A 26,516-nucleotide genomic window follows, 5' to 3' on the forward strand; every position below is an offset into this window, starting at 1 on the left:
GTCTAGTGTCAGAGTAAGTCATGATGAAATGCATTTGTGACCTCAGTGTCTTCTTTGATGAAAACTCTAGCATGTCTGGTGTCAGAGTAAGTCATTATGAAAAAAGTTGAGGGCTTGATATTGTAAGAGCACAAAAGATTTATCCTTATGCATATAGTGGGTTTCTGTACATAACTTAAAAAAGTGAAGTGTATGCAAAGGGAAAAAATCTTACTTAAAAAAGTACTATGTCCAGAATATCATTGTACATTTATTTCAGATTTTATTAAGAATGCTGATATGATGTGGAAACAGAGCGTCTGGACCAGTTCCATTGCAGCAGCCCTGGCAGCTAAACACCTTAAAGAAGGAGGGATTATCACACTTCCTGGGGCAGCTCCCTGTGTTAAAGGCACCTCAGGTATTTACAATTTACCTTTATAAAGTAATATTTAAGTAATATTTTCCTAAAAGTCTACTTTCAATGCAGAGATAAATGATAAGAATTTATCAAGCTTTGTCACCTGTATTTCGTATTACTAGTGGTCTGCAAGCAGTGTATATACCGGTAATTTTTGGCATTTACATATACATAGTGCTTTCAATTAGAATTCAGGATTTGGGGTTTTCTTTCTTTAAAAAAAATATATATTTGAAGTACAAAATTTTTCAGTCAGAATTCCTTTGATTTACAGGCATGATGGGATATGGGATGGCTAAAGCTGCAGTCCACCAGTTAGTGAAGAGCCTGGCCTCCAAAGGCAGTGGCCTACCCGTGGATTGCTCAGCACTTGCCATGTTGCCGTAAGATAAAGCCTATACTTGTTAATGCACTCAGATCCTTTCACAATTTGGCAAACTTTTAATTCTGATATATTTAATAAAAATTATTATGAAAAACATCAGAATTATACAACTACATGTATTTTTAAGCTCACTTGATGAAGTAATGGAGTTCAGTATTTCAGATTTTATGACAGACCACTACCATCTTTAATGATCTTGAGTTATTGCTTTATTGTAGAGTCACTCTTGACACTCCAATGAACAGGAAGTTTATGTCCGAGGCTGATTTTTCAACATGGACACCATTAGCATTTGTAGCAGAGTAATTGAATAGCCAATTTTTTATGCCCCGCCATGAATATGGCCGGGGCATATAGTGTTTGTCATGTCCACCTTCCGTCCTTCCGTCTGTCTTTCCGTCACACTTTACGCTTAGCTCTGTTCAGAGCTCAGTTTCAAAGAAACTATCCAAGATATTTTTATCAAACTTCATATGCTGACAGATATTGATAGAGCTATGCAAGTGCATCAACATTTTTTGACCTTGACCTTCCATTTGACCTTGACCTCACTTTTCTTAAATTTGTGTTTTGCTCAGTTTTAAAGATACTATTCAAGATAGTGTAATCAAACTTCATATGTTGATACATACTAATATAGGCTATTCAACTGCATCAACATTTTTTGACCTTGACCATTCCTTTGACCTTGACCTCACTTTTCTTAAATTAGTGTTTGGCTCAGTTTTAATCACAGGAGTTCACGTATTTATCAATTTAACTGAAATTTTCAGTAAATAAAAAAAATACGTAATACCTATAATAATAACACAAAGAGTGCAACGCATTCCAGGTCACCGGGGTCCGTTAATATCGAGGCTGCTGCGCAATCAATTTTCAATGGAAAATTATAAAACACAAACCATTCTTTTCGGAAGGAACCATTCTTTAAGACTGTTAATGCATATGATTTGAAATGCCTGTTTAACAACAGTAGCAGTGACATTTCTCAACGACTTCGCTCAAACGTTGGTTGTCCGCGACGCCATTACGTGACGTTATAATGGGTGCGTTGATTTACCCAAAAAAGAAAAAAAAATGCCAGAGATGAATAATAATATGGAAATTTAGATAATTTAAGGTCATGTACGATATGAAACTTCTACAAACCAGTTCAACAGTTCTCCGTTTTTACATACAGGTGTAAATAATATGAAGAATACAAATGTACAAAATGATACATATAAGAAATCAAAATGAATTACATGTACTTCCAGTAGACAAATGATTTGAACGTAACAGGGAAATGTTTTGAGCAGTGCGTTTCTCCTAAAAGATAATTATCATTTCCTTTTGACATTTGAAACATCATTTCAGAAAATGCTTTGGGCACTTTTTGATATTCTTGCATGAAGTGTGCGAGGGTCTGTACACGTATGTGTAAAATGAATTATTTAATAATGTAACACTGCATGCATGTGAACAAAATTGTGAGTGATAAAGTTCAATAAAAAAAATCATATATCCTCCCAATAAATAAAAGTAAAATGGAAGCGCACGTCCAGCGATTGAACAACACTTGAATATCGACCCCCCCCCCCCGGACAACTTGTACGTCAACATAGTAAATACATCCCACATATATAGATACTTATAAAATGGCCTCTTTTTTCTTGTTAAAAAAAACAGACAAATAATGATCAGAAAAGCTTACTTGAGCCTTATGCTTAGGTGAGCATGAGCACAAATTATAAGTGTTACATTTTTTTTTAAATAAGTATTTAATAGGTTTTTTTATTTACTGAAAATTTCGTTACAATTGATGGGTACGCCATCTTCCGCAATAGTACTGATTAAATTCTCAAAGTATACAATTGTTGAATAATCTTTTCGTTCTTCCTTTTTTTTTTTTACTTGTCAAAGATTTCCTCGCCAAAATTGAAGACACATTAACTTGGATTGGAAACCCCCCCCTCTACTTCCTGCTTTCAAGTTTTTTTTAACACCTTAAACGTAATCTAGTATTAATATATGCTTAATTTTTAACATACTACATTGAATAAATTCAATAAGGGTTGGAAAACATATACCCATTCAATGTCTAAAAGGTCAAGACAACAAGGAGTACTTTAGTATACATGTACTTAAGTTAATAATCAATTATAAAGATTCACGGGCAATTTTTTTTTTTTTGTAGTATTTTAGAATAAAAATGAAAATGACGTCATCCCCCCAAATTATTCACATATTTTTCCATCTATACATAAAAATTTAGATTTATTAACTGTAAGTTGTGTATTGATCCCCCCCTCCCTCGCCTAATGCCCCACAAATCTTTTAAATACCACTGCTAACTTATTATGTAAAATGTTTCATATATTTTATATATATTTCACAATAGACAAACAAGTACTCGTATTACAAGTTAAAAGCTTACTCTGGTATCATATTGTATATGATTGTTCATTTCAGGCATTATATGTTCCTTTTGGGTAAAGCGACGCGCCCGTATTACGTCACGTAATGGCGTCGCGGACAACCAACGTTTGAGCGAAGTCTTTGAGAAATGTCACTGCTACTGTTGTTAAACAGGCATTTCAAATCATATGCATTAACAGACATAAAGAATGGTTCCTTCCAAAAAGAATGGTTTGTGTTTTATAATTTTCGATTGAAAATTGATTGCGCAGCAGCCTCGATATTAACGGAGGGGTTCCCCGGTGACCTGGAACGGGTTGCACTCTTTGTGTTATTATTATAGGTATTACGTATTTTTTTTTTTTATTTACTGAAAATTTCGGTTAAATTGACAAATATATAATCTCCTGTGGTTTTAATGAAATCATTCAGGATATTTTTATCAAACTTCATATGCTGATACATACTGATGAGAGCTTTTCAACTGTGTCAATATTTTTTGACCTTGACCTTTCCTTGACCTCACTTTTCTTGAATTTGTGTCAAACTTCATATGCTGATACATACTGATGTACGCTATTCAACTGCATCAATATTTTTTTATCTTGACCTTTCCTTTGACCTTGACCTCACTTTTCTCAATTTGTGTTTAACTCAGTTTTTAAAAAAACATTCAAAATATTTTTATCAAACTTCATATGCTAATACATACTGATGTAACCTTTTCAACTGCATCAACATTTTTTGACCTTGACCTTTCCTTTGACCTTAATTTCATTTATTTTAAATTAGTGTTTAGCTCAGTTTTAAATAAACCATTCAAAATATTTTTATCAAAACTTAAATATGCTGATATGTATTTGTGAGAAGTATTCAACTGCATCAAAACATTTGACCTTGAACTTTCCTGTGACCTTGACCTCACTTTTCTTAGATCTGAATTTTGCTTAATATTAAAGAAACCATTTAAGATATATTTATGCAAGTTTATGCACTGATACATAATTTGGCAAGAATTTATCATCTATATCCAACTTTAGATTTCAATTTTAAAGAAACTATTCAAGATATTCTCATCAAATTTCATACACTATTACAAATTTTCATGTTGCATTACTAATATAACCTCGGCAGGGCATTCATGTCCTATGGACATATTTCTAGTTTTTTTTTTTTTTAATCTACATGTACTTTTAAATAAGGGCTCATTTGAGGATTACTGTTAAACATTTTGTGATATAAGTGAAATAGCTGAATTTTAAACAGTCGTGTACAGTTTTAAACAGTTATGTCCTGTTAAATTTTCAATTAAAATGTTTGTTTTTTTTAATTTGAAAATTTTTGTGTCTTGTTTTTTAGGTTGTTTATGAAATGGACCTCTGACAGGTCTTCCCGTCCAGAGAATGGTAGTCTAGTCAAACTGGTCACCAAAGAAGGAAACACAGAACTCCAACAGGTGTAAGAGTGCCTTACCTCAAGGACAGGCTTTATGTGGTAGAGGGATAACGAGTGGAGCTGTAACCATAGTGCTAAATAACCAGTTGTTGTTAATGTGACAGTATTTGTACGTTCATTGTGTCAGTGTGACAGTATTTGTACGTCCATTGTCTCAGTGTGCACATTTACACATTAGGTTTTACATATGTTGTTAAGCTTTGTTATACCAAAAATACTCTTTAATATACATTTGGAATAATTTTTTTTTTTTCATCATGTTGATGTTCATTCCAAAAAGGAAATAGTCAATGAGTTAAAAGTATATGTATTTGCTTTATAGCAATGCATATTTATGTTGTGGATTTATTGAATATTTAAACATTCACTCAAAGAATGCATTATTCATGGGCAGCATTTGAAGCACACATGGACAAATGTTTTGGGGAGTTTTTCGTTGCAAGTTGCACTTTGTGAGATTTGATGTTTACATATTGGTATTGAATTATTTCAAACATTTCATGCAAGAGAAACAATACACCCTAAAAATCATTGATGAAAAATTTTCATAGATAGAGGAAATTACAAATGCTAGATTTCCAACTTTTAATTTTGATAAAATATTTACATCAGATTTTTGTCATTGGGTAATTTAAACCATATTTGCATGAATAACAGTGCTATTGTAAGCAATTTAATTGTGATATTTCACTTTCTAAGGTATTTATCTATGATTTTAATATGAAATATTTTTGTGTAAATGTTGAATTTCCTTTGTTTGGAAAGATCAATAAAAGATCAATATTTTGTATCACTTTGAAAAAGAGAAAAAGTTTTCTTTGAATTTTACCAGTAACAAGGGATCTTTTTTTTTTTTATACCTGAACTTCTTTTGCAGTTGAGATTCTGATTGGTCAGAATTTTACTTTGTTACATGTAACTATACTTTCTCTTCACTTAAGTATTTTATTAAAATTGATTGATTCTGGTAAAATTATATAAAACAAAATATATGAAAAAAAATAAATTTGCTAACTTTGGATTAAAATACAACCGAATCACTAATTGGGATATAATATTTTACTTGTGTGCCAAGTTTTGTTTTTGTTGTTTCTTATTTACATTGTCCAAACTGCTGACATTCCATTAGTGATTTTAAACAAAAATGTACTCTGTGTATGTATGTGTTAGTATGGTAAAAAATCATGATTAAATTTTTCTCATTTTAAAAAGTTTTATTTATTTATCAAAAGGTCTAGCAATTTATTTTTCTGTAAATGTTGACAGCATGAAATCTTTATAATTTCTTCTAATTTTTATCCTTTTCAATCGGAGAAGGAACTGAGCAAGCCACATGAAACAGTTTCTCTGCCTCTGCCAACAAGCAGAGGATGTCTGGTGGCCAGCTAGCTCAGTTGGTAGAGCACCTGACTATGTTCAGGGGGCTGGGTTCGAATCCCTGTCTGGTCTGTCAATATTTTTCTCCTCTCCAGTTACAAGATATAGAGAAGTTAGCACTCATGAGATTTTTCTTGATGATGCACATGAAAAAACAAAATAAAAATCAGATAAATGAATTTGCACATGTAGATAAATGTGATGGGTCAATCACCAAGGTTCTTTGTGTGTGCAGCAAAGAACCGGGCCAGTGTTCAAATTCAGATTAGGCTCGTACATTTTTCTTCATTTCTAGTAGCATTACATGTAATCCTGGTAAGGTTGCCACATTTTACTCCTTTTGGTTTTATATAAATTCTGTACTTAAACCACAGATTTATGAAAACTAATTAAAAATTAAATTTTAATTTTTTTTTTTTTTAAATAAACTTGAGAAGTTGATAGTAAGAGAGAAACTATTAAAGTTTTAATAGCAGTACAAACTTTCTCCAGTTTAATTAGGATAAAAAACAATATAAATTTCTTATTTTTCTATTATATAAACATAATATTCATGATATAGAAATTTACGATATTGGGGAATAAATATATAAATTTATATGAATGTGTTCAGTATTCCTCGAATATTTCAAGGGTCGCTCTAACTTTTTGTTAACATCCGGGGACTTCAAATATGGATGCGCTCATGTTGACAAAGTTGTGCAATAAGTATCTCAAGTAAAAAGTGAAGAAAGCGTCTAAATATGTCACTCAAATTGACAGCACGAGTATCAGAATCGAGAGCCTTCAGATTCTTGTTGGCTGGAGGTAATTACTAACAGTATTGGACGAGACACGCACGAAAGTAGTAGATATACGAGGAAATTCTCACTTTCGGGCATTCATTTTAGGTCATAATTGTAAAAATAAAATATTTTAATGTTCGTAGCAAATATCTTTGCATATATAAAATATTCTCAACTGACTCAAGTAATGTTCATTTACCCACCTCTGTGTCCTCTGTCTAAATATTAAAAATTAAGTAGACACAGATTGAAGTCGCTGATCTTTCACACCTATACATCCAGGAAACAGTGGTTAAAAATCATAAGTTGTGAGAATGCTATCAGTTCTTGTGAGCTAACAAGAAGGAAAAATACAATGGACCAGATCAGAATTTTCAGAGACAATCACGATATCGATGTATGAATCCGAATCTGTTGAACCCCAAACCTTGTGTACTCTAGACAGGTTCTAGACTATAAGTTGAACCAACTTTAACTTCAAAGTAAGTACTCATCAATATCCATTGTGGACATTTACCGATGAAGAAACTATTTACATGCATGGCTGTGTGTAGTGGAATGGCAGTGTCTAGATGTAAAAATGGTTACCATAATTTAATTATATACACCAGTGTACAGGACACTGTTGGTATCTAGTATGCAGGATAAGTGGACTACAGTTGGAGGGTATGGATTGCTCCAATGATGGTGATAGAACAACTGATTCTGGTAGAATGTTCCAGTACTAGATTGTTCTTGAAAAGAATGAATGTAGGTAGATTTTTTTTTAACAGTGGTATGGTACAAACTTCAGGCATTGATTGTTCTTAATTCCTCATACTGTTGCTAGAGAAGGTTGGTATGCTGTTGGGACTGCTATGAGTTGGTTGACTACTTTGTACATGAGTTTTACCTCAGTCCAAATGCATCTCTGTTCAGAGGTGTTCCATTTGAGTTCCTGCATCATAGATGTTATGCTGTCAGGTTTTTCTGAGTTGTAAGGTTTGTTGTTAACGAATCTTGCTGCATTACATTGTAATTGTTCTATCTGTTTTTGCTGTGGATTCCATATTGTTGTTGCATACACTAACTTTGGTTGAACTAAGCTCTGATATGCTCTTTCCTTGACTTTTGGTGGACAAAGTCGAAGGTTGTGCTTCAGAAATCATCCCAACACCCTGCAGATGTTATCTATGTGTAAGTTGTACCATACTTCAAGTTTTTCACGGAGTTCAATGCCTAGATATGGATGGTGATCTGTTATCTCGCGTTGCTCCCTTTTCATGGTGTATTTGGTTTTTTTAGGGTCTCTAGGGTGCCAAAATAAGGCCCCATTCCCAATGCTAAAAAGCAGGTATTTTTCCCAATTTTTGCTTTAAAATTCCCAAACAATGAAAAAATTAAAAGCAGGGTGCTCTTATTGTTCATAAAGCTCCTTCACAGGCCTGCAGATTACAATTTTTCCCCTCAAAACTGGTAGGGGTAAACATAATTTATTTTGGCCTCTACATATTTAAATGAGGTAAGCTTTGGCCAAATTGAAAGTCAGAAGGAGTCCAATTATACCTGAATGCACTAGTTTAGGCTTCTTTTTTTTTCTACTTCTTTATATGAAACTTTTTCCCCCAATTTCAAGTAAATGTTGCTATTTTTTCCCAATTGGAAAGACCCAGGCCCTTAATATCAAAACCTGAAAAAAAACCTGGTAACTGTAGGCTCTCTTGTTGAGTTCCAAACTGCACTTCTTGGTGTTAAATTCCATTTGCCAGATGTAGCTCCAGTCCAGTAGTGTGTTCAAGTCCCTCTGTAACTGTTCATGGTCTTGTGGGAAAAGTACAGGACTATAGATGACACAGTCACTGGGAAAATCAGATAGAAGAAGTGATGTCTGCAATGTTGTTAATAAAGATGAGAAATATAGTTAGCCCAATCACAGCTCCCTATGGGACCCTGGATGTTACTGCTGTCATGCTAGACATTGAGTTGTTGACTACTGCCTGTTGTTGATGGTCTTTCAAGAAATTATTGATCCATATATGTGTTGTTCCCAGTATATACATCATACATGATGGCTACATGTGTATATTCTGTAATATTGGAGTTTCTTCTACAGTTGTATGTGTAGAATTTTGTTGAAGGCCTTCAAAAAGTCTAGTATGTATTTCCATATCATCTTGTCTTCCTTGATCTAGGTGTTTGGCGATGCCATCTGACAGTTGTAATTAGCAGTTTGGATAATTGTGTAGCTCGAAATCCATGTTGATTTTCATGCAAGAATGCAGCAAGTTGTTTCTTCTGTCTTGATGGTCCATGATCTGAGAGACTATGATGTGCTCTAGCATTCTGGATATAACTGCTCTGAGTGATACTGGTCTATAGTTTGCAGGTGTTGTTCTATCTCCTTTCTTGTAAATTTGCACTATGTTTACATTCTTCCAGTGGGGTATTTCTCCTCTGTCCAATGATTGTTGAAATATTAATATTGATTCAACTATTGGTTCTTAAAAGTAAAGTTCCAAATAGGACCTCATCCTTCCTATCTGTGGTTAACTTGATCAAGATCTGGCTCTGGGGTCATAAAACTTAGTTAAGCTCACTTTTTATCTCAATCTCAGTACTCTCACTTTTCCATTATATATTCCTTTTGTAAAAGTGAGACTGAGATCAAAAGTGAGCTCGTCTAAGTTTTATGGCCCCAGAGCCTGGACAGTCTTTACAATCATAAGTTGGCTTTACCATGATGACACCTCCCCCTTTACCTATCTTCATGACCTTTCTTATATTCTTTGTACTGGTGTTCAGGTGCAAAATGTAGAATTACCAACCAGGGACATATGTACTAGTAGTATATAGGTCCCTGGTTGAACTTTGTGGCCACATGTAAACCATAGGATATATGATATATGAAATAAATGAAATTTATGCTCTATAAGTGAATATAATTCCTTATTGATAGCATATCCCTTTTTTTCTGTCAAACTATTGAGCTAATTTACTAACATTAAATTATATTTCAACAATTTTCTGCATACAGGAGTGCTTACTATGAATATGATTATGAGATTTAAAGATCTCGCATAGAAGTTTGTTATGTTTGGGACTTCTTGGTAATGACATGTGTAGAACTGTTTCAGATGCTATTTGTTTTCAGCCTTTTACCACACCATAGTGACCATACCCATGATAACAGCAATAAAGACCCTGCATTCAGTGATTGTCTCGGCTGATTCGGGGTTTTAACTTGCAAAATAGCTTTTGTTTGTTCTTGTGATGACAATTCTTGTTTTTAGGCATATTGCTGAAAATTTCTTAGGTTTTGAGTTAGTAAGTAAGTTTTTAGTAAGTTTTTAGGCATATTGCTGAAAATTTGCAAACATTCAGACTTTGTTTATTTATACTTTTATTTATTGTAATAGTTGCCTATTAAACAGCTCAAAATATTTTTTGTTTTTCATAGGCATGGGTGTTTTATTGTTTCTGCAACTAAGAAAATATAGCAGATTCACAAGGTTTCTTAGACGACTAATACAAACACCAGTGAAGTACAGAGAGAATAAGGCTGTATATTTGATTGACTCATCAAAGTCCTGGGAGGAATTCTATAGCAAATTACAGGAACAAAGTACAAAAGTAAGTTTGTAACTTTTTTTCCTTCCAAAGAATATTATGTCGATTTTCTGGAGTGAAGTTTCATTGAAATATCATTGTTAATGATGTTTGTTTTTTTTTTAAATGTTTATCAGGGAAGTTAGATTCTGCTAGGTTATGTTCCTTGTTTTATATGGGGTTTAAGATTGGGGCTTATACAAGTCCCTACAGGGAGGTATATAATTAAGTCACTGCTACTATGAGTGGCTGTATTTACTGAGTGTTCTATATGTATTAAATCAGTAACATTTACATTATATAAAGACATACATTCTCTACAAATACAAAGCAAAATAAATGGTTTGTGGCGATTAAAAATTTGCGAGTTAAAGTAGGTCGCGAAACTCGTGAATATTTCTCGCACGCTAATAAAAGTTGGTTTATACATGTATTAGGTTGTATCAAATAAATAATGCCACCAAGATTTACACATGAAATGTCTGTCAATGTAAAAGTGGTCAGAGGTGCTGTGTCATTGCAGGTGCTTGGAATAGACTGTGAGTGGGTTACGCAGGGAAGACACACCCTTCCTGTGTCTCTGTTACAAGTGGCGACCTCTAAAGGAGACTGTGGACTGATACGTCTGTCACAGATGTCCGAAATTCCAGACTCACTGCGCAGAATAATGCAGGATCGAAGGTAAGTTGTACACATCCTTCACGTTTACCAGTTACTATGGGAATTTTTGCAAGAAAGTTTTTTAAAAAGTGCATAAAAAAGTTTTCAGTCAAGGAGACTAGTGTCTTGTGTACCAGTATTTATTAGATACTCTGTTAATATATGTATACCTGGAATATATTAAATGCTTTTTTTGCAGCATCTTGAAAGTAGGTGTGGCTTGCATTGATGATGGAAACAAACTTCATAAAGACTATGGAATTGAAGTTCAAGGTTGTGTTGACCTGCGTTATGTTTTGGGACGTGTGAGAGGAATTTACCATGTGTAAGTATAAACATGCATAAAAAAGGAGAAATGTTTTAACAATTTTGATAGCAAGAAAATCAAAGTCTTGACCATAGACTGGCTCATGATAAATCACTGAAGTGTGCTATAATGACTTTGTAGTCAGTTTCAGTAGTTTTCTTGCAATATTAGATCTGAAATACTCAGCAGCCATTATCTTAAATATTAAAGTATAAACATACTGTGGAATCATTTTAAATTTATGGGGGTTTAGGTTCAGGAACAGCCAAAATTTTACTGGTTTGTTGGGACTTAATGTCAGTGGTAACTTGTATATACAAAAGATCCTTTTAATTGATTTTGTTAGTGGCGATGCACATTGATAAGGGTGACCCACAAAGTCCATGAACATTGGTCCCTTATGAACTAAGATTCCAGAGTAGAGATTATGTCAGATGATTATTTACATAATATGGCCTGCATTGTATCTCTTACTGTTATGGTGTTCTTCAAAATATTTTGCCTAATTTCTTTGAGAATAGAGCACATTGCATCAGACCTAAAGGATTTCAAAGTTTGTGATGTGCTGACGCTTTGCTTGTCGAGAAGTTTAAATACTACGTCACGTTGTTACCACATCAAAGGAGGTAACCGAGATTGCCTCTCTCCCACGCTAAAGTCGGTCAACTGCAATAAACATCGCCGATGTTTAACGGGTTTATAAAAGGGGACAACAGTCCAACCATCCTTTTATCGAATATTTCTCGCACAAATCTTAAACAATTGAAAATAGAGCAGTATGCATTTTTAGGAGTCCATAATAAATTGAAGTTGAGGTGATTATTTTATTCCATAACATATTTTACCTTTTTCATATTTGCGTATAAAAAGTAGTGCATGATTAACTTGATTTATCAGTATCAATCCAGGTAATGCATTCTGAGATTGTAGCAATTTATTACAAATTACTGCTGAAAAATGGAGCCCATTATTACAAATTACTGCTGAAAAATGGAGCCCACTCTGTACGCGTATATTTGAAAGAGATAGTAAAGAGGCAAGGCATGTACATTTACGTTCAAATTTTATCGATTGAAGTTCAATACATACATTTTGTATTCACAGTATAAATAATACCGAAGGACAGAATGTAAAGCCTATATTTAAATGCACCTCTTGATTCTGAGAAAGGGGCCAGGCGGATTTTGGAAAAAGATAAGTTGTCCTCGAAAATATTGAAAATAAATAATCTGTCCTTGACCGGCAAGAAAATAAATCTGTCCTTGACTAGTACTTCTCCCCTCCACCCCCCACCCCGAAATAGAGTTTCCTTTTTTCTTTTGCTTGTTTACCTTATTGCAGAGTAGAAGAAAAGAAGAAAATAAATAATCTGTCCTTGACTGAAATGATGATATGAAAATAAATAATTTGACTCTTGCCAGCCCCCCTCCTTCAAAATCAAATGGTCGTCCCCTAATTGGACATGCAGTGTATTATTTTCTCAAGATGTATGGTTTGGTTTGGTTTGAACATATTTTATTGTAATTTCTAATTACAAAGTGATTGGGCACAAGTTCTAAAAAACTTATTACGCCCTTTCCCTCAAGATGTATATATTATATAGGCTATAACAAGGAACAATCGTCTCTGCTTCTTTTTTTCCTTTCACTTTTCCCGCTTCCCTCCTTTAATCTACTTTTTTAAAACCACGATTCATTCCAGATACGTAGTTTTTTTATTTCAAAGAGTAGTGAAGACATAGCTGGCAGAAAAAAAAAGCCTAAAAAGACTTTGACAAGCTCAAAAATTAGAACAATAGTTATCATCATAAATAAGTTTTAAAAATAGGAAATTTCAAAGAACTTGAAATTAAGAATTGGACGGAGAAGGGGTTTCTTTTCTCATAATCGTCACTTTTTTGGCACAATAACATGGAAGAGCTTACATTGGACTGTAAAGAAATGATGGGGAGGGGGCTTTGGTGAAACAAGCCTCCAAATGAAAATTTCAATACATAAAAAAAAATGATAACAGTGAAAAAAAAACTTTTTGTGAAAGGGGGGGGGGGCTAAAGAAAACTGCCATTTAGAGTTCCTTAAAAAAAGTTGCCAGGAGGGGTTTCTTATATTATGTGCCTGATTACATACTTGAAGGGATATTATAAAAACAAATCGGATTGAAATGAGAGCCCCCCCCCCTTTACTCGAGTCTATGCTGTATGTAACACATCAAAGATGTGGAATAATATCAAATGGCTTTCATAGTCTGATTGAGTTAAAACAAGAGAAATACTCCATTTCAAGTACAAATTGGTGATAAATATTTAGGAAGCCATAGTCTGTAAACGTCGTATTAGTTAATTCAAGCATATAAAGTAAGAAAAGACGCATAAGATCTAAGAAAACAAATTGCATCGCATAATTATTAAACACTTTATTAATATATGATAAAGTTGTCCAACAGTTGCTGAAATCGCACCTGTTTCCCACACCACCACACAGACACACACACACACACACACAATGGAGAATGTTTGCAAAATCTCTGTGTACGCAGTACTCAGTACGTATTGTGGTCATTCTCAGTTTTATAAAGGATTGCGGAAATGTGTCTCTCTTACGTAATGCACAGTATTGTTTTAAAAAAAACCTTCTCAAAAAACCTGCGGAGTCTATCGTTTATAAGCAATGAGAATGGGCTTAAACTTTACCTACTGATAAACTAATTTGTAATTTATTTAATAAAAGAAATAAGAGTGCCAAATTTCCCCCCTCCCCCCAAAACGATTTTCCCACGGAGATTTCATTTTTGATTCGTGTATATGACATGTAGACCTTAGGCTAAACCATTTTGACATAATATCAAAATAAATGAAAATATTAGATCATATATTTATTTTTCACACAATAATGATACAGTAGAGTGAAATACATGACTGTATGCAGCGTCTGAAACCTTTTCTTAGAGAGGGAAAGGGAGAGAGAGAAGAAAAAAGCTATCAGACATGGGTTTTTCTTTTCAGACTGCTAAGCAAAGATATGTACAAATACTAATTTAGCATTTTGACATAATTATTTACAATTATGAATACGAATGACCTTCTTGTATTCATAACGTATTCATAACGTAAACTCGCCCAAACGTGAAAAACCTATTTCGTGTGTGGGGTGGGGTGGGGGGGTAGTCGTTGACTTCTTATTTCTTATGTTTGTACCTTTCCATACCAACTTAACACAGATCCGCTTTTTATGTGGTTAAGTATATAAATTTGATAACTCTGCAAATTCCAGGGGGGGGGGGTTCCGGACCACCTCCGACCCCCCCCTCTAGATACGCGCATGATAAGGCTGTTTGGGGTATACATGTAGATACATGATGTGTATATGTACTTGGTTCTAAAGTCCGGGGCCATAAAACTTAGACGAGCTCACTTTTGATCTCAGTCTCACTTTTACCAAAGGAATTAATAGTGGAAAATTGAGACTGAGATCAGAAGTGAGCTCGTCTAAGTTTTATGGCCCACAGGCCAGTTCATGGTTTAATGCATACACGGTTTATATTTTTTGAAAGAAAAATCATTATTTTCAACAGTGATTTGAAACAAACTACTACAATCCCAGAATGACCAGGACTGATACATCCAGCTTGATCAGGCACAACATTTTATGTGGCATATATACAATGGCATTACTTCAATTATTATGGACTCTAAAAAAAGCATACTGCTCTATTTTCAATTGTTTAAGATTTGTGCAAGAAATATTCGATAAAAGGATGGTTGGACTGTTGTCCCCTTTTATAAACCCGTTAAACATCGGCGATTTGTATTGCAGTTGACCGACTTTAGCCTGGGAGAGAAGCGATCTCGGTTACTTCCTTTGATGTGGTAACAATGTGATGTAGTATTTAAACTTCTCGACAAGCAAAGCGTCAGCACGTCACAAACAGTGAAATCCTTTAGGTCTAATGCAATTTGCTCTAATTAGTTTCTCTTTCATTCAAATGAACCAATTAAATGAAATATCCGTATACAGTAAAACATGAATAAAGTGAACATGCTTATAATGAATTCATGCTTACAGTGAAGTGATTTTCATTCCAATGGTTCTAAAACGTTTTTTAAACTTGACAGAAATAAGGAGTTACTACTAGTATTATTATGAATTAAAATTGTTTGTCCCACTAGGCAGGCACTTTTCTATAAACATGTTTTACTGTATTACATTGTAAGAAAAAATTCATGCATCAACTTTCACAAAAATACGCAAGTTGGTACTGTTTGGTACTAAATTAATTGCAATTGCAAATTGTGCATGAGCAAATATAGAAAATATATGCATATATACAAGAAAACACGTCAAAATATTGATTGTGATTGTGGGAAAAAGTTTCATTTTTATTTTATTTTTATTATTTTTTATACCTGGTAATTTTTTTATTAAGTAAAACTGTTGGACTAAAGGGTATGGCTGGGGCAGTATTAGACATTGAGCTTGACAAACATGATGGTGTTCGCAGAAGTAACTGGGAAGCTCCAGTATACACAGATGCTCAGGTAGGACATATTTCATAGATAAAATGAATTCATCATGCATCTGGCAAAAAAGTTTGGATCAGACAACTTCACAAAATTAAATCATAAAATCAAGAGAATTTTAATTTTCTTCAGATGAATGTGATTTTTAAAGACAAAATATTGCAGTCAATTCAAAATATTAGGTATTTTAGTCCATTTTATTGAAGGGAATCCCCAACAAAGTGAAATAATAAAACCTTTGAAATGAAAAGAACTAGAGTGTTCCAAAGAATGCATGTGTCACCTGCTTTATAGCTTCATTAAAGCTTTAAACAAATGTAAGAGTGGTCAGCTATTTATTTGCCACTAGCATTATTGTTCATAAATTTGCCTGCAAAGAAAAAAAAACATCCACAGACAGTTCATATAGATCAATGAACTCCAGCCCTACACAAGAATTTGTATTTCAGATAGAATATGCAGCAAAGGATGCCTTGGTGGGTGTAGACATATTTATTCACCTTGTTATGGCAAAAATTGAGGGAAGAAAAGTGAATATATCGGAAGAGACACTGCTGAAAAATGACATTGATCCCAAATTCTGGCCCACTGCAAGGTCAATGTGTCAGGGGATTGTAGACCTCCCTTACAAACGGAAGGGAGGTGCTATGCAAATGGCTGACAAAACCAGCAGCAATTCAATACCAGCATCCATTCAGAGATTGACACATGCATTAGAGGAACAACTAGCAAACAAGGTATATTCTTCATTTTAATCATTGTGATATTACAATCTTTGTAAAGACTTTGAATTTTTTGTCCAAAGCATATACTTTTACAAGGCCAAGTAAAAAGTCTTTGTTTGTAGTTGCCAGCCCACAATATTTAGAGTGGGTAGGTAGGAAGGTAATTTTTCTTCTTTAAAAAAGTTTTAACTTGGCATTTATTAGAAAACAAATTTTAGGGGTTTCCATAGGATTCTGAAAAGTTTATTATGCACCTGCATGCTTCACTTAATTTACATACCTGATTGACAGATGATATAGTATGTTTATTCACCATTCAATGCCCTGTCCCTTACATTTTGCTGGATACAGGCCCATTGGATAATAATCATCTAAAAATAATAATAAAATTAAACTAAAGGGGGATTTTATGAAGGATTTGGTTAATATTTTAAATGTACATTTTCTAAAGCAGTGACTGAATTGACATGAAAATTAATCTGCAATGTACATGTATGTCTTTCATCAACAAGTCCTTGATTATTGTCCCAGGGAGGTGAAAGTATCAGCTAGGATTAGCATAATAATGACTGATATGTACATTTATTATCCCCAACATAAACACAAATCTAATTTGAATTAACAGATAATCACAGTTTCAAATTTGGTTGCTACTGTGTTTTGCAGCTATCTGGAGAGGAAAACAACCTTGTATTAAAAGGAAAAAATGTAAAAACTTGGTACAAGGTTAAAATGTTTGGTTCCTCTAGAGTAAACAGTGATCCTTGCTTTTTTTTAAAATCACAACTCAAATCTTTCCCATATAACTGTTGAATTTCAAATCCACTTCTTTTTAACACTCCCTCTCAAAGGTATTTAGTTTGGAGTTTTAAAGTCTTCATTTGTAATACATGAAAAATAACCCCTGAAAATTCAATTTACACTAAGTTTAGTCCCCTTAGTGAAACAGTCAGTATGAAATCATTGAGCTTTTCAGGAGTAATTCATATTTTTGTGTGATTTTTAGCTCTACTGGTCAGAGACCAGAAGAGCTTATGCGATAGTAAGGTGTCCGTCGTCCGTCCGTCTGTCTGTCCGTCTGTCTGTAAACAATTTTTCAAAACGCTACTCCTCCTACAGTTTTGGTCCGATTTCAATATAACTTGGCACACAAGTAGACTACACTAAGATACATAATTTAGTGCATCGGTTTTTGATTTCGATGAACGGTGTTGCCATGGTTACTAAAAATAGAAATTTCTGTGAAATTCCTTTAAAACGCTATTCCTCCTACAGTTTTGGTCCGATTTCAATATAACTTGGCACACAAGTAGACTACACTAAGATACATAATTTAGTGCATCGGTTTTTGATTTCGATGGACGGTGTTGCCATGGTTACTAAAAATAGAAATTTCTGTGAAATTCCTTTAAAACGCTACTCCTCCTACAGTTTTGGTCCGATTTCAATATAACTTGGCACACAAGTACACTACACTAAGATGCATAATTTATTCCATCGGTTTTTGAATTCAATGGACGGTGTTGCCATGGTTACTAAAAATAGAAATTTCTGTGAAATTCCTTTAAAACACTACTCCTCCTACAGTTTTGGTCCGATTTCAATATAACTTGGCACACAAGTAGACTACACTAAGATACATAATTTAGTGCATCAGTTTTTGATTTCGATGGACGGTGTTGCCATGGTTACTAAAAATAGAAATTTCTGTGAAATTCCTTTAAAACGCTACTCCTCCTACAGTTTTGGTCCGATTTCAATATAACTTGGCACACAAGTACACTACACTAAGATGCATAATTTATTCCATCGGTTTTTGAATTCAATGGACGGTGTTGCCATGGTTACTAAAAATAGAAATTTCTGTGAAATTTTCTTTAAAACACTACTCCTGCTACAGTTTTAGTCTGCTTCTAATATAATTAGGCATACAAGAAGACTATACTAAGATACATAATTTATTGCATTGGTTTTTGAATTCGATGAACAGTGTTGCCATGGTTACTTAAAATAGAAATTTCTGTGAAATTCCTTTAAAACGTTACTCCTCCTACAATTTTGGTCTGATTTCAATCTAATTTGGCACACAGTTAGAATACGCTACGATACATAATATGTATTTCTGTTTTTTTTATTTGGGTGAATGGTGTTGTCATGGTTACCGGTACTAAAAATAGAAATTTCCGTGAAATACTTTCAAAACGCTACTACTCCTAGTTTTCATTTGATTTCAATATAACTTGTCACAAAAGTAGACTACATTAAGATACATAATTCTATTTATTGTTGCATGTTGCAATGTTTCAAATCCAAGTGCTACTTTTCTTTTGTTATACAAACAGACCAGTAGAGCTACAGTCTCATCAGAGACTTCTGGTTTTTAATCCCCAGAGTTCTATTTCTACCTGTTTACACTACTGTATCAACTATACATAAAAATATTATAAGTAGAATGAAGATGACTTTAAAGGAGTTCCAGTGGAACTATCCCAAACAAAAGAGAGTCGAGCCTATGTAGTGCGAAAGCGCCCTCTATACTATAACTGCCTCCTGTTGGCTCCAGATGGAGAACAATTGTGTACCTGTGACGTCAGAAAGGCTGAATGGTACATAGAGAAAGGACTGGCAGGTAATCTATTTTGACAGCTAAATGTAATACAAACTGAAATGTAATTTTCAAAATCTGTGTATAAACTCAATTACACTCAAGCCATCCATTTGTTATGTCTAATTATTTATAGGTTATAAATGGAATATCAGGAAATATGCCTATCCAAGGTTTATACTCAGTAAATCAGACCGAGCTTGCAAGATACGCATTCGCGCAAAAAATGAGGGTGGGCATATTTCTTGATATTCAGTCAGTAACTTTTTTATTACATATTTTAATGCAATACATTTTTTTTCTACTCATATGAATGGATTTTCTCTGTATTTCTGATCATAAACATCCTTACAACATTAGTAACAGGTAATGGTGACATTAAATGTACATATATGTGATGTCATTATGAATGGATAGATGGGAAAATCTTGTGATGTCACAATTGCAAAAGCAAAAGTAGTCCTCAGGCATAATAATGCATGTGCAAGCTGATGTGGTTTTTCAATATTATTTATTGAGAAATATATCAAAATATGTAAAAAGCATTCTAAATTTACCTCAACATGCCCCTGTGAATGTTAGCCCAGTATGCCAATACTGTAACATGTAGATACATGTAACAAAAGCTGTACTTGTTTAGATATTTTTTTTTTATGTTTGTGGAGTCCTCTAAAAAAATTCCTTGGTATCTTTAAAAATTTATCAAAAAATATACTATCACAAGCATTCATATTATGAATACTGTAAATATATCATATTTAGTGTGTACAGTATTTAGCAGAGGTTGACTTTTAGCTCTACTGGTCAGAGACCAGAAGAGCTTATGCGATAGTAAGGTGTCCATCGTCCGTCCGTCTGTCTGCCTAGCTGTCTGTCTGTCTGTGAACAATTTTTCAAAATGCTACTCCTCCTACAGTTTTGGTCTGATTTCAATATAACTTGGCACACAAGTAGACTACACTAAGATACATAATTTAGTGCATCGGTTTTTGATTTCGATGAACGGTGTTGCCATGGTTACTAAAAATAGAAATTTCTGTGAAATTCTTTTAAAACGCTACTCCTCCTACAGTTTTGGTCTGCTTTTAATATAATTTGACATACAAGAAGACTATACTAAGATACATAATTTAATGCATAGGTTTTTGATTTTCGGTGAACGGTGTTGCCATGGTTACTGAAAATAGAAATTTCTGTGAAATTCCTTTCAAACGCTACTCCTCCTACAGTTTTGGTCTGATTTCAATCTAATTTGGCACACAATTATAATACACTACGATACATAATATGTATTTCAGTTTTTTTATTTCAGTGATTGGTGTTGTCATGGTTACTAAAAATAGAAATTTCTGTGATATACTTTCAAAATGCTACTCCTCCAACAGTTTCGTTTGATTTCAATATAACTTGGCACGGAAGTAGACTACATTAAGATACATAATTCTATTTATTGTTGCATGTTGCAAAGTTTCAAATCCAAGTGCTACTTTTCTTTGTTATACATACAGACCAGTAGAGCTACAGTCTCATCAGCACATTCTGAATGTACTAGGTATAAATTTCTATATACAATGCATTTCGTGATGTACTTGATGTATACGAGTTTTAGCAAAAATTTCTTTTTGCCGAAGGTTCTAAAAAGAATACATGGCCAAATATAATACATTTACAGTATGCAGTATGCAGTCTTTAAATTGCAAGTTAATGCCCTGTATAAAACTTTCCCAATCACAAACTTTTATTCCTTTTTTGTTTCACTCTGTAACACTTGAAATGGATTTGCCTCATTTCAAATTCCTCCAGACATAGTAGCTAGTATTCAAAGAGAGATAACTCTGTTGCTTTTCCCATTTTGACATTGGAATTTAGCTGGCAATGAAGGCAAACGGGCAGATGAAGAATTTTTTTAAAAAATATCTGAAATAGGAGACAATGTTCAACTTGCAACTTACTTTTACAGAAAAAGTTGGTGATGACCCCTTGACAGTGAAGTTGAACTTTGAACCTCAAGGTCGTCCTGAAAGTGGGGATGACTATTATCTCCAAGAAAAAGAGAATATTTGTGTTGTTTGTGGCATAGAGGAGAAGCTCATCAAGAAACAAGTTGTTCCAAAAGAATATAGAAGGTACTTCTACTTTATAAACTAATGAACAGTTCTGATGACACGTTCCTCAAACTTCTGTATTGTTTTTCCTTGTAATATTCATAATATTAACATCATGTAGTGATTTCTAATTGTTTTTAAAATGTCTTAGAAAATAAATACATAACAAGAGGCCCAGAGGCCACATCGCTCACCTGAGCACTGTTACTAGGAAAAGAGGAAAAATCTGTTTAGTATTGAAAAGCTTAAATACATAAGTGGTCCCAACCTACCCCTAAAAGGGAGTGGGGGGTATGATTTGAACAAAATTAAATCTACACTAACTAAGAATGCTTACATGATTTTTTGACTAACTGTGACTTTTTTCTCTACAAGTTTGAACTTTCATAGTGGCCCCACCTTACCCCTGGAGGTCATGATTTGAACAAACTTGAATCTACACCACCTGAGGATGCTTCCATATAAATATGACCAATCATAGCTTTGCTGTTCTTGAGAAGAAGATTTTTGAAGATTTTTCCTATATATTCCTACATAAAACTTTGATCGTCCATTGTGGCCCCACCCTACCCCCGGGGGTCATGATTTGAACAAACTTGAATCTACACCACCTGAGAATGCTTCCAAATAAATATGACCAATCAGAAGTTTGCTGTTCTCGAGAAGAAGATTTTTGAAGATTTTTCCTATATACTTCTATGTAAAACTTTGATCGTCCATTGTGGCCCCACCCAACCCCCGGGGGTCATGATTTGTACAAATTTGAATCTACACCACCTGCAGATGCTTCCATATAAATATTACCAATCATAGCTTTGCTGTTCTTGAGAAGAAGATTTTTGAAGATTTTTCCTATATACTTTTATGTTAATTAAAACTTTAATCTTCCATTGTGGCCGCACCCTACCTCCGGGGGTCATGATTTGAGCAAACTTGAACCCACATCACCTAAGGATGCTTCCATATAAATATGACCAATCATAGCTTTGCTGTTCTTGAGAAGAAGATTTTTGAAGATTTTTCCTTTATATCCCTGTGTAAAACTTTGATCGTCCATTGTGGCCCCACCCTACCCCCGGGGGTCATGATTTGAACAAATTTGAGTCTACACTGCCTGACAATAATTCCACATGAGTTTCATCTTTCCTGGCCCATTGGTTCTAGAGAAGAAGATTTTTCAATAATGCCATTAATTTTTTGCTATTTCATAATTATCTCCCCTTGGAGGGGGGCATGGCCCTTCATTTGAACAAACTTGAATCCCCTTCACCCAAAGATACTTTGTGCTAAGTTTGATTGAAATTGGCCCAGTAGTTCTGGAGAAGAAGATGAAAATGTGAAAAGTTTACAACAACACCAACGACAACGACGACGGACAAATTTCGATCAGAAAAGCTCACTTGAGCCTTCGGCTCAGGTGAGCTGAAAAATTGTGATATTGACAATTCAAGTGATTTCAAACAGGATTATATAGGAAACACCACCTTCTGGTGTCTTGCACAAATGCCTGATATGGTACCTCGATTTTTAGCTCTTCTGAGCCTAAGGCGCAAAGAGCTAATGCTATGGCTATTTGTGCATTGTGTGTAAACTTTTTAGAATATGGGCCATAACTCAAGAACCCCTTGGCCAATTATTGTCAAATTTGTCATAGGGTATCCTTGGCCCAAGTGCTCCCATTTATACTAAAACTAGGGTTATGACCCTTAAACAAGGGGAGATAATTAGGAAAATAGAAACAAAAGTACTGGTTGTTAAAAAATCTTCTTCTCAAGAACCACTGGGCAGATTATCACCAAACTTACATCTATGATCATAAAACTTTGTGAGTTGATGCATCTTGGGTCCTCAAAAATGCCCACATGAAAAATAGGTCACCATGACCTAGTTTTCAATTTATATGACTATAATTAAATATTTCAGGTACTAATTGGCTTAGAATCATCAAACTTTGTCAGTTGATGCATCTTGGGTCCTTGAAGTAGGTCAACTGAAAAGTAGGTCACCATGACCTACTTTTGAAAATTTATGGCTTTAATTAATAATCTGGGGTCCTTGGAGTACGACAACTGAAAAGTATGTCACTGTGACCTACTTTTGAAATTTTATGGCTGTATTTAATATTTTCGGGTACTAATTCGCTTAGAATCATCAAACTTTGTCAGTTGATGCATCTTGGGTCCTCGAAGTACAACAATGAAATATATGGAGATAACGAACAGTATTCAAGCTCAAAAGTCCATTATACAATACAAAATAGGAGCAGAGCAAACACGGACCTCCAAACATCAGAGGTGGGATCAGGTGCCATGGAGGAGTGAGCGTCCCCTGCCGACCAGTCACACCCGCTGTGTGCTCCTTGTCATGATCGGGAAATAACGGAAAAATCCGTCGACAATTCAGTGTGTAAATAATGGCCTAACAATTAGTATGAAAAACGTCAGTCAGCATTTGACTCAATGATAAATTGTATTTGCTGACAAGGTCATTGTATCGACCAAAGAACTTACGAAATGATGACTTTAAACGAGACAGCTGATATTCTTGTTTCATCAACTTATTTGTCAATAATTTACCTCGTTTTAGAAATTGTACATATGTAGAGCATGCTCTTGCGTATCGAATCAACTGAGAGATATATACCACGTATGCAGGTGATGAAGGTATATTGCTGCATAAGTAAGGGAAGTTGACGATTGAAAAGTTAAAGTCATCACATTTATCATACAACTGAAAAGTTGGTCACTGTGACCTACTTTTGAAAATTTAAATATTTCAGGTACTAATTGGCTTAGAATCATCAAACTTTGTCAGTTGATGCATCTGGAGTCCTCGGTGTAGGTCAACTGAAAAGTAGGTCACTGTGACCTACTTTTCAATTTATATGACTACAATTAAATATTTCAGGTACTAATTGGCTTAGAATCATCAAACTTTGTCAGTTGATGCATCTTGGGTCTTCAAAGTAAGTCGACTGAAAAGTAGGTCACTGTGACCTACTTTTGAAAATTTATGGCTTTAATTAAATATTTCAGGAACTAATTGGCTTAGTATCATCAAACTTCGTCAGTTGATGCATCTTGGGTCTGCAGAGTTAGTTGACTGAAAAGGAGGTCACTGTGACCTATTTTTGAAATTTTATGGCTTTATTTAAATATATCAGGTACTTACTGGCTTAGAATCATCAAACTTTGTCAGTTAATACATCTTGGGTCCTCAAAGTATGTCATCTGAAAAGTAGGTCACCGTGACCTACTTTTGAAATTTTATTTTTATAATTTTAAAAATATTTTAGGTATTAATTAGCTTAGAATCATCAACTTTAGTTGATGCATCTTGAGTCCTCAGAGAATGACAAGTGATAAGTAGGTCACCATGACCAACTCTCAGGTACTAATTGGCTTAGAATCATCTTGGGTTCTCAGAGTGTTTCATCTAAAATGTAGGTCATGATGACCTACCTTTGGAATTTCAAGGGATTATCTAAATATACAGGATACTTAGAGGCTTTAAATAGAAGTGATAGGTTGTACAGTTTATCAGAAGAGTGATTCAAGGCCCTTGGGCCTCTTGTTTGTGTAGAAAGTTGTTAGTAGCAGTACTTCAATGACAGATTATTGGGAAAAATTATATATTATTTAGGAATTTCTGACTTTAATGATGTTTTAGTGGGATTTCAAATGATTCAACTCAGAAGTAGATTTTGAATTTATCAATGTCAAGGAGTTTCTTTATTGCATATTTTAAATATATTGAAATTTCATAATGATTTTATTGCACAAAAAGCAACCTATTTTTAAAATTTTACATTTTCAGGTTTTTCCCAACATCTTTGAAGGACCACTCCTCACACGATGTGCTCCTTCTGTGTGTATCTTGTCATCAGAGAAGCACTCAGTTTGACACAGTCCTGCGATTCCAGCTAGCTGAGGAGAGCGGATGCCCTATTGACATGGGGTCATCAGTCAAAGTTCATGCAGACAAGGATCTTCAGAAGGTTCGATCAGCAGCAAGGTCAGAATAATATATATACCGTAATTTTCAGAAAATACATCAATATTTTTTTTATCTCAGAGGTGCTGCTCTTACCCATTTTACCAGATCAACGTTTCTAAGGCTCAGGTTTAGAAATCTGATGAAAAACAAAACATAATTTTCCATTCACATATAGTGCAGTTTACCAGTTAAAGAAAACGGTAGAGGGGAAAAGAGGAATATTTCTTACAGTTCATTTACCAGGTAGCTTAAATACAAGTGTTTAAAACAAAATAATTTATCTAATCAATTATGCATTTAAGAAATAATTCCTGTGTCAGAGGAATTGGAGAATTATATACTCAAATGGTCAAGGGATTTTGTTGATAAAAAACAAAATCATGCTTCAACAACAAGAGAATTACTGATTTCTATTATCCTACTGTGAATTTTTAAAACTCCTCTGTAGAGAAAATATAGAAGCTAGATTTCTCATTTAACAGAAGTGTCTTATGATATTACAATTGAATGCTACTCCTTGTTTATCTGCACTTTATGCATTAGAAAAAAGTGATGTAATTCAAAATTCTATGAAAACCTTTTCCCACCAAGTTGCATCACAATCAAAGGATGCCTCAGTCCTTTTCCTAGTGAGAGCAGTCAAAATTAGAAGAATCATGATTAAAAGGTTACAAATAAATTGTTGATGATGTTTGTGTTTTTCTGGTGAATAATGGCTGCAGCACTTCTTTGATCTTTGTGATAACTGTTAGTAGTAGATAGCTCATATTTCATTTGAAAGAAATCTCTGGTATATTGTTCAATGGATGTTTGGGATTCAACATTCTGTGTGATGGATTGAAGAAGAATATACCACTCATGTTTTATATCACATTGACAAAGTCAAGATGAGCTTATATTTCACCCCTTCATCAGCGTGCCATTTGAAAGTCCATTCCAGGGTACTGTATTTAAAATCACATATTTCTTTGGGATCAAGTTTTCATGGTTATAGGAAAAAACATTGGTTTGTTGGGATTTAATTTCTTGGCTGAAGAAGTGATTAGTAGATATGCATTTGAAATTTTACATTTTGAGGGTTGAGGAGGATTTAAATTTGTGGATCTTTTCACACCTCGAAAACATTGAAAAATTAAACCCCCATGAAAAGTAATTTCACTGTACATTGTACTTAATAAAGGTCCTTCATGGTTCAGACTTGTTGATATTGCATATAGG

The 26,516-nt window shown here is 34.1% G+C and overlaps 1 protein-coding gene across 1 annotated transcript in view; it reads left to right on the top strand.

Annotated features, from left to right (window-relative positions):
* The window catches only part of LOC133181130 (exonuclease 3'-5' domain-containing protein 2-like), a 37,951-nt gene that overhangs the window by 7,358 nt on the left and 4,077 nt on the right, over positions 1-26,516 (top strand). The window contains exons 3-14 of the mRNA XM_061315672.1: positions 260-400; positions 675-783; positions 1,004-1,087; positions 4,542-4,642; positions 10,236-10,408; positions 10,908-11,065; positions 11,244-11,369; positions 15,774-15,885; positions 16,317-16,604; positions 19,044-19,221; positions 21,158-21,323; positions 25,119-25,316. Coding sequence (XP_061171656.1) covers positions 260-400; positions 675-783; positions 1,004-1,087; positions 4,542-4,642; positions 10,236-10,408; positions 10,908-11,065; positions 11,244-11,369; positions 15,774-15,885; positions 16,317-16,604; positions 19,044-19,221; positions 21,158-21,323; positions 25,119-25,316 — 1,834 coding nt within the window. The remainder of the gene's footprint in view (positions 1-259; positions 401-674; positions 784-1,003; positions 1,088-4,541; positions 4,643-10,235; positions 10,409-10,907; positions 11,066-11,243; positions 11,370-15,773; positions 15,886-16,316; positions 16,605-19,043; positions 19,222-21,157; positions 21,324-25,118; positions 25,317-26,516) is intronic.

Source organism: Saccostrea echinata, unplaced genomic scaffold (genome assembly GCF_033153115.1).
Source record: "Saccostrea echinata isolate AGI-Se365-2 ecotype Australia unplaced genomic scaffold, CSIRO_AGI_Sech_v1 ptg000008l, whole genome shotgun sequence".
NCBI lineage: Eukaryota > Metazoa > Mollusca > Bivalvia > Ostreida > Ostreidae > Saccostrea > Saccostrea echinata.